Source organism: Ranitomeya variabilis, chromosome 2 (genome assembly GCF_051348905.1).
Source record: "Ranitomeya variabilis isolate aRanVar5 chromosome 2, aRanVar5.hap1, whole genome shotgun sequence".
Taxonomy (NCBI): Eukaryota; Metazoa; Chordata; class Amphibia; order Anura; family Dendrobatidae; genus Ranitomeya; species Ranitomeya variabilis.
In genome coordinates, this window is record NC_135233.1 from 250,249,510 (window position 1) to 250,261,877 (window position 12,368).

Sequence of the window (12,368 nt, forward strand, 5' to 3'; positions counted from 1 at the left end):
TCCCATGCTTAGTGACAGGACATCCCTGTGAGCAATCTGTGTCACATGTCTGTCAATATATACACTTTACCTTTTCTGAACACCTTTAAGCACTAACCACTAACACCATGAAGACCAAGGAGATCTCCAAACAAGTCACGGACAGAGTTGCTGAGAAGTACAGGGTTGAGTTATAAAAGGAAATTCCAGTCTCTGAACCTACCAAGAGAGGGTCACCCATCAAAACTCTCAGCCCGGGCAAGGTGGGCATTAATTAGAGAGGCAGCACAGAGACCAAAGGTAACCCTGAAGGAGCTGCAGAGTTCCAAAGCAGAAACTGGAGTAATGTGTCGTTACGACCACAATAAGCCATACACTCCATAGAGTTGGCCTATGTGCAAGAGTGGACAGAAAAAAACCGTTTACTTACACACAAAAAATGTAAGGCTCATTTTGAGCTTGCCAAAAGACATGTGGGAGACTCCCCAAATGTACGGAGGAAGGTGCTGTGGTCAGATGAGACCAAAATTTTACTTTTTGGCTACAAAGGTAAATGTTATGTCTGTTGCCAAACCAACACAGTTCATCACCCCAAGAACACCATCCCCACAGTGAAACATGGTGGTGGCAGCATCATGCTGTGGGGAAGTTTTTCGGCAGCAGGGACAAGGAAAATGGTCCGAGTTGAGGGGAGGATGAATGGTGCAAAATGCAGGGATATTCTTGAGCAACACCTGTTTCCGTCTGTCAGTGATTTGAGACTGGGATGGAGGTTCACCTTCCAACAAGTCAATGACCGAAAGCATACTGCTAAAGGCACACTGAAGTGATTTAAGGGGAAACGTGTAAATCTTCTTGAGTGGCCTAGTCAAAGCCCAGACCTTAGTCCAATTGAGAATCTGTGATGAGACTTGAATATTGCTGTTCACTAGAGGAAACCATAACCTTGAATGAGCTGGAACAGCTTACCCTTGATGAATGGGCAAAAATCCCAGTGGCAAGATGTGGAAAGCTCATAGAGACTTATCCAAAATGAACTGCAGCTGTAAATGACACAAAAGGAGGCTCTGCAAAGTACTGACTTTAGATGGGGGGGATGGAAGGGGAAATAGTTATGCACACTGAAGTTTTCAGTTATTTTGTCCTATTTGTGGTTTGCTTCACAATAAGAAAACCAAATGTTCACAGTTACAGGCATGTTCTTTACGTGAACTGATGCAAACCTTCAAAACAAAACAAACAAACAAACAAACAAAAAACTGTGAAATTCCAGGTTGTGAGGTAGCAAAACACGAAAAAATGCCATGGGGGTGAATACTTTCTCCAGCCACTGTATACAATTATATACAGAAGATGCCCAGGTTATACCAGCTTTACATATAGAGTTATATAGAGATGATGCCCAGGTTATACCTGCATGGTGCTTATTTCATTGTATGGATAGTTCTACTCCTGCTGATACTTTGTCTGTGCTTATTATGGTTATGTATAGGATGTATATTTTGTCTTGTTTAGTATTGCTGCAGTCAGAAGTTATTTCTTTTCTATATAAGATTGATTAATCTTGTTCCAGCTACATGGTAACACCTCTATTCGTCCCAACCAAACAACACAGACTTGTAAATAGGTCACACTTTGCAGCGCTCACAGGCACGTGCAAATTCGCCACGTGTAGCAGAAATACCTGCCCTGGAATCTCATAAATTTCAGTGGATTGATTACGACATGTACATGGTATGGCTACACATACTGTAATGTGGGCTTGGTTTATAAGGCTTAGGGCTCATACTCATCTGCGTTTAAACCGGACGAGTACAATCCGATAAAAAGAATTGGATTGCACTTGTACCAATGTTATTCAATAGTGTTATAGTGCTGATCTGTGATTTCTTTGTCACCTGGAATCGCATAAGAAAAAAAAATTGCAGCATACTGCAAGTGACTGTGTATATCGGATGAGACTCACCTGTTATGATTTTCCCAATGGCAGGGAAATCAAAATAACAACGGACTAGCTCTCGGGTGATGGGAACTAAAGTGACCGTGACCTGAACCTGACACGACACTGGAAGTAGCCGGGGAGTGTTTCCTACGATGCCCTAGACACCACGCGCCAGCCGGAGATCTAACTACCCCTATCAGAGGAATATACAGGCCTGCCTTACCTCCAGAGATGAACCCCAAAAGGAGATAGCAGCCCCCCACAGATATTGACGGTGAGTCAAGAGGAAAAGACATACGTAGGATGAACAGCAGATTTAGCACAGTGAGATCCGCTTACTAGATAGCAGAAGTACAGGAAAGAGTCACTTCACGGTCAACTTCAAAACACTACTCAAAAACACCATCCTGAAATTACTTTAAAACTCCAGTGACAACTCATGCCACTGGAGTGGCAATTCCAGTCCACGAGAGCTTCCAGCTACAGAGAGTCACATTGCAAATAGCTGGACAAAAATAGAATAAACTAGAAACAAAATTCAACTTAGCTGAACAGGATCTTGAGGCAGGAGAATGCAACAGAATGCTACTGATACATTGTTGGCCGGCATCAGACCAGCAGCCAAGCAGCCTTAAATAGGAAACTCCCCTAATGGGTGTCAACAGGTGATCAAGGATAGAAGAAGGCAAATAAGTGGCACTACCATAAAACACCACCGGGGGAGCCCACAAACAGAATTCACAACAGTACCCCCCCCTTAAGGAGGGGGCACCGAACCCTCACCAGAACCACCAGGGCGATCTGGATGAGCACTATGAAATGCACGAACCAAATCAGGAGCATGAACATCAGATGCTGTCACCCAAGAATTATCCTCCTGACCATAGCCTTTCCACTTAACCAGATACTGAAGTTTCCGTCTGGAAACACGGGAGTCCAAGATCTTTTCCACCACATACTCCAACTCACCCTCAACCAGCACAGGAGCAGGAGGATCAGCAGACGGAACAACCGGCACCTCATACCTCCGCAACAATGACCGATGAAAAACATTATGAATAGTAAAAGATGCTGGGGAGGTCCAAACGAAAGGACACAGGATTGAGAACCTCCAGAATCCTATAAGGGCCGATAAACCGAGGCTTAAACTTAGGAGACGAGACCTTCATAGGAACAAATCGAGAAGACAACCAAACCAGGTCCCCAACACAAAGACGAGGACCGACACGCCGATGATGATTAGTGAACTGTTGAGTCTTCTCCTGGGACAACTTCAGATTGTCCACAACCTGTCCCCAAATCTGATGCATTCTATCAACCACAGCATCTACTCCAGGACAATCCGAAGACTCCAATAGACCGGACGAAAAGCGAGGGTGAAACCCTGAATTACAAAAAAATGGAGAAACCAAAGTGGCAGAACTGGCCCGATTGTTAAGGGCAAACTCTGCCAATGGCAAAAAATCAAGCCAATCGTCCTGATCAGCGGACACAAAACACCTCAAGTAAGTCTCCAAGGTCTGATTAGTACGCTCAGTCTGGCCATTAGTCTGAGGATGGAATGCAGACGAAAAAGACAAGTCGATGCCCATCCTGGCACAGAACGCCCGCCAAAATCTAGACACAAACTGAGTACCCCTGTCAGACACTATATTCTCAGGAATACCATGCAAACGCACAACATTCTGAAAAAATAGAGGGACCAGCTCAGAGGAGGAGGGCAATTTGGGCAAAGGTACCAAGTGAACCATCTTGGAAAAACGGTCACACACCACCCAGATGACGGACATCCTACGAGAAACAGGAAGGTCAGAAATAAAGTCCATAGAGATGTGCGTCCAAGGCCTCTTAGGAATAGGCAAGGGCAACAACAACCCGCTGGCCCGGGAACAGCAGGGCTAAGCCCGAGCACAAACATCACAAGACTGCACAAAAATACGTACATCTCGAGACAAGGAAGGCCACCAGAAGGACCTAGACACCAGATCCCTGGTGCCAAAAATTCCAGGATGACCTGCCAACGCGGAAGAGTGAACCTCCGAAATAACTCTACTGGTCCAGTCATCAGGGACAAACAATCTACCAGGCGGACAGCGATCAGGCCTATCCACCTGAAACTCCTGCAAAGAGCGCCGCAGGTCTGGGGAGACAGCTGACAATATCACCCCATCCTTCAGGATGCCAGTAGGTTCGGAATCACCAGGCGAGTCAGGCTCAAAACTCCTAGAGAGGGCATCCGCCCTCACATTCTTAGACCCAGGCAGATATGAAACCACAAAGTTAAATCGAGAGAAAAACAACGACCAGCGCGCCTGTCTAGGATTCAGACGCCTGGCTGACTCAAGATAAATTAGATTTTTGTGGTCAGTCAAGACCACCACCTGGTGTCTAGCACCCTCAAGCCAATGACGCCACTCCTCAAATGCCCACTTCATGGCCAAGAGCTCCCGATTTCCAACATCATAATTTCGCTCAGCGGGCGAAAACTTTCGAGAGAAAAACGCACATGGTCTCATCACTGAGCAGTCAGGACCTTTCTGCGACAAAACTGCACCTGCTCCGATCTCGGAAGCATCTACTTCAACCTGGAACGGGAGCGAAACATCAGGCTGGCGCAACACAGGAGCAGAAGAAAAGCGGCGCTTAAGCTCCCGAAAGGCCTCCACAGCCGCAGAGGACCAATTAGCAACATCAGCACCCTTCTTGGTCAAATCAGTCAAAGGTTTAGCAATGGCAGAAAAACCCGCTATGAATCGGCGATAGAAATTAGCAAATCCCAAGAATTTCTGAAGACTCTTTAGAGAAGTAGGTTGTACCCAATCACAAATAGCCTGAACCTTAACAGGGTCCATCTCCATAGATGAAGGGGAAAAAATATATCCCAAAAAGGAAATTCTCTGAACCCCAAAAATACACTTTGAGCCCTTCACAAATAGAGAATTAGCTCGTAAAACCTGAAAAACTCTCCTGACCTGTTGAACATGAGATTCCCAGTCCTCCGAAAAAATCAAAATATCATCCAAATACACAATCATAAATTTATCCAGATATTCACGGAAAATATCGTGCATAAAGGACTGAAAAACGGAAGGGGCATTCGCGAGACCGAAAGGCATTACCAAATACTCAAAATGGCCTTCAGGCGTATTAAATGCGGTCTTCCACTCATCCCCCTGCTTAATCCGCACCAAATTATACGCACCACGTAGATCGATCTTAGTGAACCACTTCGCCCCCTTTATGCGAGCAAAAAGATCAGTTAGTAAAGGTAACGGATACTGGTATTTAACTGTAATCTTATTCAGAAGTCGATAGTCGATACAAGGTCTCAATGAACCATCCTTTTTACCCACAAAGAAAAACCCTGCCCCCAGTGGAGACAAAGAGGGGCGAATATGACCCTTTTCCAAAGATTCTCTGATATACTCCCGCATAGCAGTATGTTCAGGTACAGACAAATTAAACAAGCGACCCTTAGGAAATTTACTACCGGGAATCAACTCAATAGCGCAGTCACACTCTCTGTGAGGAGGGAGAGAATCAGTTTTAGGCTCCTGAAAGGCATCATAAAAATCTGACAGAAATGCTGGGATCTCAGAGGGAGTAGATGAAGAAATGGGAACCAAAGGTGCGCCCCCATGAATCCCCTGACATCCCCAGCTCAGCACAGACATTGATCTCCAGTCCAAGACTGGATTATGAATTTGTAACCATGGTAATCCAAGTACTAATACGTCATGTAGATTATATAACACAAGGAAACGAATAATCTCCTGATGGTCTGGGGACAGATGCATAGTCACTTGTGTCCAATATTGTGGTTTATTGCTAGCCAAAGGTATAGAATCAATACCCTTTAAGGGAATAGAAACCTCCAGAGGCTCTAAATCAAACCCACAACGCTTGGCAAAGGACCAATCCATGAGACTCAGAGCGGCGCCAGAATCCACATAAGCATCCACAGTAACAGATGATAAAGTACAAATCAATGTCACGGACAAAAGAAATTTAGACTGCAAGGTACCCATAGAAAAAGATTTATCAACCTTTTTATCAACCTTCTTTATGCGTTTAGAGCATGCTGATATAACATGAGCTGGATCTCCACAATAGAAGCACAACCCATTTTTGCGCCTGTAATTCTGTCGTTCGCCTCTAGACAATACACTATCGCATTGCATATGCTCTGGTGCCTTTTCAGAGGTCACCGCCAAATGATGCACAGGTTTTTGCTCAGAAGATACCGCCATATGGTGCACAGGTTTTTGCTCAGAAGATACCGCCATATGGTGCACAGGTTTTTGCTCAAAAGATACCGCCATATGGTGCACAGATTTTTGCTCAGAAGATACCGCCATATGGTGCACAGATTTGCGCTCCCGTAAACGCCGATCAATCTGGATAGCCAATTTCATGGCATCATTCAGACCTGTAGGCACAGGGAACCCCACCATGACATCCTTCACGGCATCAGAGAGACCTTCTCTGAAATTAGCTGCTAGAGCGCACTCATTCCATTTAGTAAGCACCGACCATTTACGAAATTTTTGGCAGTATATCTCAGCTTCATCTTGCCCTTGAGAAAGAGCTATCAAGGCTTTCTCAGCCAAAATCTCTAAATTAGGTTCTTCATAAAGCAACCCCAAAGCCAGAAAAAACGTATCTACATTTAATAACGCAGGATCCCCTGGCGACAATGCAAATGCCCAACTTTGTGGGTCACCCCGCAATAGAGAAATAACAATTTTAACCTGTTGCGCAGGATCACCAGCAGAGTGAGATTTCAGAGACAAAAACAATTTACAATTCTCTCTGAAATTCAAAAAACGGGATCTGTCTCCGGTAAAAAATTCAGGCATAGGGATCTTAGGTTCAGACATTGGAGCACGTATAACAAAATCTTGTAAGTTCTGGACCTTTGTAGCCAGGTTATTCAGACCTGCAACCAAACTCTGTGGATCCATGATTCAAACAGGTGTAACCAAAGCCATTCAGAGATTAAGAGGAGAGGAAAAAAAAAAAGGCTGAAGACTGCAGTTTAAGCAAGGAGTACAAATAAGCACTAAGGTGCACTTTCCAAACACAGAAGGGAAAAAAAACCTTTTCATATCCTTTCCTGCTTTAGTGCATAGTTTTAACACATGTGGGCCGGCCAAACTGTTATGATTTTCCCAATGGCAGGGAAATCAAAATAACAACGGACTAGCTCTCGGGTGATGGGAACTAAAGTGACCGTGACCTGAACCTGACACGACACTGGAAGTAGCCGGGGAGTGTTTCCTACGATGCCCTAGACACCACGCGCCAGCCGGAGATCTAACTACCCCTATCAGAGGAATATACAGGCCTGCCTTACCTCCAGAGATGAACCCCAAAAGGAGATAGCAGCCCCCCACAGATATTGACGGTGAGTCAAGAGGAAAAGACATACGTAGGATGAACAGCAGATTTAGCACAGTGAGATCCGCTTACTAGATAGCAGAAGTACAGGAAAGAGTCACTTCACGGTCAACTTCAAAACACTACTCAAAAACACCATCCTGAAATTACTTTAAAACTCCAGTGACAACTCATGCCACTGGAGAGGCAATTCCAGTCCACGAGAGCTTCCAGCTACAGAGAGTCACATTGCAAATAGCTGGACAAAAATAGAATAAACTAGAAACAAAATTCAACTTAGCTGAACAGGATCTTGAGGCAGGAGAATGCAACAGAATGCTACTGATACATTGTTGGCCGGCATCAGACCAGCAGCCAAGCAGCCTTAAATAGGAAACTCCCCTAATGGGTGTCAACAGGTGATCAAGGATAGAAGAAGGCAAATAAGTGGCACTACCATAAAACACCACCGGGGGAGCCCACAAACAGAATTCACAACACTCACCAATGCAAGTGTCAATGGGTGCAAGAAAAAAATGGATGGCACACAGACCAAGGTTTCTCTATGGCGCAGCTCACATCTGCGATTATTTTCTCATGCCAATTCAGCATGTGAAAACTTTTGCAGCATGCTGAGATTGCATCCGAGAATTGGATTGCACCACCGATAAAAGTCTTCGAGTACATGTAAAACATCGCAGGCCACTCTGATGTCACCCGAGTGCAGTGCGATTTCTGCAGACTCCAGCAATGGAGTAGATGGAGAAATTACTTTCTCAGTCTCCTCCATACCTGTGCTCCAATTCTCGCATGTGATCGGAGCATAGAGCACTGACACTCGGATCACGCTTCTGGCAGAGCTGGAGCCGATTGTCATTAGCATATCAGATGCTTTTGCATTGGATGCCATACACTAGTGTGACTCCAGCCTAATCCTGCAGTCTTAGGCCGCCGTCACACTAGGCGTAAGACAATACGGTCTGTTTTTTACGGCCGTAATACGCGCGTAATACGCCAAAATGTCCCGGAAATCTAGTTCCGTAGTTAATGCGTTGCCTAGGTGTGGTCGCGTATTTTGCGCATGTACTGTTGCGTGTGTAATCCGTATGTGATCCGTATGGCGTTTTTTTTACGCACCATGACAAAATGGACATTTAACGGTTTTCAGGCCTGCAAATCATTTAAATCATCATTAACAACACTATTTAAGCCCTCTACAACAGGTGGAACCCTCCCATCTGCCCATTTATTTGTGGAGCTTATTTTGGCTGAGTTGGTTTTACCTTCCAAACATGTCTGACCATGTGTTTTTAAGCACAACTCAGCGGGTGTTGTTTCACTGGCTGTTGTCGCATTGCTTTGGTCAGCCATATCCGGTGAATGTTGATTCGCGAAGGAGGAGACGAAGATTGTGGGTGCATCCTCTATTGACCCAACGCCTGAGTAAAGGACATTTTCATAGGCTCTATACAGCTTTGAGGTCACATCCTGACAAGTTCTATCTGTATAGTCGCATGACCATCAGGACCTTTGACATGTTGTTGGAGATCATACGTCCAGGTATCACGTATCAGGACACAAGGATGCGAAAAGCCATATCTGCTGAGGAGCGTCTTCTCCTAACCTTACGGTATGTATTATACATTCTCACATACTGTATGTTGATGATATTTTTTTTTATGTGTTGTGTTCTAGCATGTTTTTGAAAGTATAGTTGGACATTATGGCACAAGCACATCAACAAAACTGTGCTTAATGTTCAAGTAAAGTAACCAAGGGAAATGGAAAATTTTAGATTGTAAATAATGTCAATGTAAATATACTATGCACGTGTGCTTCTTCATGTTTTCTTTGTCCTCATTTTAAAAAACTAATATGATCTTTATTTTGTCTTTCAGCTTCCTGTCCACAGGCTTGTCCTATGCGGGACTACACCTTGAGTTTCTGCTTGGGCGGTCCACAATTTCTGGCATTGTTCGTTCAACCTGTTTTCAAATATGGGCGAAACTTCATGAACTTGTTATGCCTGAGCCCAAACAGGATGATTGGCTCAATCGCCAGTGGATTCCAGAACACTTGTGACTTCCCTAACTGCATTGGAGCTGTGGATGGGAAACATATCAGGGTGCGTAAGCCGCCGAACTCTGGTTCCCAATTCTACAATTATATTATAAGCAGTTTTTCTCTGTAGTTCTGTTAGCTGTTGCTGACAGTAACTACAGGTTTGTAATTGTAGAATTGTAGACATTGGGGCCTATGGGCGAACTGGAGACTCTAGGGTCTTCGATTCGTCCATAATGGGTCGTCGGCTACGTGACAACCAGTTAAACATCCCACCACCACAACAACTCCCAGGCTCCAATGCAGAAGCAGTGCCTTTTGTTTTGGTTGGAGATGAGGCTTTCCAACTGACGAGGCACGTCATGAGGCCTTATCCCAGGCGCAACCTGGACCACCGGCGGAGGGTCTTTAATCTGAGACTTTCCAGGGCGCGGAGACTGGTGGAGTGCGCCTTTGGGATTCTTGTTGCCAAATGGCGTGTTCTCCAGTCTGCCATTCAGCTCATTGAGGCTACAATCAGTGAAGTAATCAAAGCCTGTGTTATTTTGCACAATTTTACCCGCATACATGATTGTTCCTCAGCTAATATTGGTGATCACTTGATGAACAATGTGGTTAGGCCTACCCCATATGTCCCTCCTCTGCGGCGTCCCCTTTCTGGGCTCAAAGTTCGTGATGTATTCACCAATTATTTTTTGACTCCTCAAGGTGCGACTCCCTGGCAAGAATATGCAATTTTGCATGTGTAATTTTGATTAATTATAAATGTGTTTTTTTTTAAGTACAAAAAATCTGTCTGTTGTATTTAATAAATTTACATATGGTTATGAGCCTAGCATGTGTGTGTGATGTAATAATGATTGTTTGACATCCATAATTTTGTTTTTTAAAGCGTAGTTTTTATTTTTTGTTTTTTTGGATGTTACTTTTTTATAATCTCCTTTTTTTGAAAAACTCTTTTAGAGCAAAATTTTGAATTGGCAATATAAGCTACAAACAAGATCAGCATAACAAAGTGCTAGGTCAGCACAAACATCATCAAGATTTTTACAAGAACCTAACCAAAAAAATAAGCAAAATTTATAAACAAAATTTTAAAAACTTAAAAAAAAAAAAAATCACAAATCTTGATAGGTAGGTGGTGGAGATGTGGGTAGGTCAGGGTCCTCATCAGGTGGCCTTTGTAGGCCCAATTGTCCTTCACCCTGTGAGGATGTGGTATTGGCTGGAGGAACATTAGGCCTGGTACGATGATGGGCAGTTGGCAAATTTGCAAATGGATTTTGAGGCAACCCCTGATGTTCACGAACATATGGCCTGGAATCATACCCCAAACCAAAATGGCCATGTTGTCCAAACCCAGGTTGGGACCAGCCTCCAGCACTGGGTGTGGACAAGTGGCCATATTGGGATGGTTGATGATATCCGACCATATGGTACTGAGGTTGCCATGGTGGGTTGTGTGTGGGTTGTGGTTGAGGTGTCGGCTCACGTGGAGGGGGTGCTTCAGATCCCTGTTGAGCATGCACCTGTTGCAATCTTTGAGGCCGCAGGATATTTTGTGGTGAAATCTGCCACTGTTCAATCATCTCCATAAGCTGGTATGGGTTATTTGGGGGGGTGCATGCATCAATAAGGATCTGAAAGCACCCTCTCACACGAAGCCTCAACTCACGCTCTATGGGCCTTAAATACCGTGCCAGGCTCCTTGTAAAGCCCTCCTCACCATCATCCTCACGAACCCTTGCCAGGTAGTTCAACACCCCAGCATCGACATTTCTCCTACTTTGGAGTAGCTCTCTCCTGTGGCGAGCACGCTGTGAAAACAATGCAGCCTGTGGTGAGCGCTCCAGGGCAACAGTAGGGCTGCTGCTGTTTGCATGCTCATCCTGGCTAGGTGGTGCTGCTGCTGCTGATGTAGACGGTGGTGCCTCTTCTTCTTGGGCTGGTGCTTCTGGAGCTGGCTGGGCAGATGAGGAGGATCCTGGAGGGATTGAGCCTGAGGGATCAGAAGATGGTCCAGCCACCTCTTCTCCTTCCCCAACTGGGTCTATGACCAACTCCGAATCTGACCCTGTCTCCCTGTCAGTGAGGTTAGACTGTGTTCTGTAATTTAAAAAGATTTTGAGTACAAAATTGTTTTTTATGAAAGTTTTTTTTTTTTTTTTTTTTTAAAGGTAGAAAATGTGTTGTGAGGTTTGTACTTACGGCCTGAGGTCCATGCTGGGGTTCAAGAAAGTTAATCTATCAAAATAGATATATATTTTTTTTTTTCGGAGGTGCGCCTGCCCCATTCCTCTCACGATGCTGCCTCTCCCTCCTATACTGATCGCGGATGCTCCGCCATCTTGTTGTAACATCACCCACTGGAAAAAAAAACATTAAACAAATTGATTAGCCCATTAGGCACAGTGGTCACACAAGGTGTAATTGCCTACAGAGATTTTAGTGTAGCATACGAATACATTTATTAGGAACTTTGTTCAAATAAGACAATTTTAATGTAAGGCCACAAGGACAGAGTCCGCTACCCTCTATCCCCGAAAGATAAATTTTTGAAAAACATTGTTAAGGGACAAATGTTAAAACCATTATTGTAATCCGTTTATCACGTACAGCACCATGTACGTACTGGTGTGCTTTCAATTAAGTTCTGTATTAATTAATAAATTCATGTTTATAAATTCAAAGTAGTAAGGTACTGCTGTTTCACAAGAAAATTACATTACAAACATGAGTGTACTTATTTGTCTCTGTGCCTCACGTGGCTGCTGCTCATAATGTGGGAATAGGGACCCACACACACTCCTCCATGCTGCCTCTTTTTGGGCCCTGTTGGCGTAGTTTGGATTTCTTTGGTCCCAAATTACAGGCCTTTCTTGGACCAAAATTATAAGCATGTCCACATTGATAATGTGAGACATGGTGAATCTCACTCCGTGGAGGCGTGCAGCAGACTTCCGGGTTCACTGTCTGGCTTTTTGAGCTAATTAGCATGTCTCACCTG

General features: G+C 44.4%; 2 protein-coding genes across 4 annotated transcripts in view; one reads left to right on the forward strand and one right to left on the reverse strand.

Moving 5' to 3' along the window:
* Window positions 1-12,368, forward strand: part of LOC143805336 (ectonucleoside triphosphate diphosphohydrolase 8-like) — a 57,051-nt gene that overhangs the window by 15,278 nt on the left and 29,405 nt on the right. The window lies entirely within an intron of this gene.
* LOC143805337 (uncharacterized) lies at window positions 8,173-11,874 on the reverse strand. The gene is made up of 2 exons (XM_077284567.1): window positions 11,570-11,874; window positions 8,173-11,467 (listed from the first exon to the last, which is right to left on the reverse strand). The coding sequence occupies exons 1-2, from the start codon at window positions 11,719-11,721 to the stop codon at window positions 10,480-10,482; spliced, it is 1,140 nt and encodes a 379-aa protein (XP_077140682.1). The 5' UTR covers window positions 11,722-11,874; the 3' UTR covers window positions 8,173-10,479.

What these genes read in the sequence shown, in the direction of transcription:
- LOC143805337 (XM_077284567.1), bottom strand. Translation starts at nt 11,721, where the DNA reads ATGTTACAACAAGATGGCGGAGCATCCGCGATCAGTATAGGAGGGAGA. An exon ending in CCCAGCATGGACCTCAGGCC is followed by an intron (nt 11,468 to 11,569) that starts GTAAGTACAAAC and finishes TTTAAATTACAG; the next exon opens with AACACAGTCTAACCTCACTG.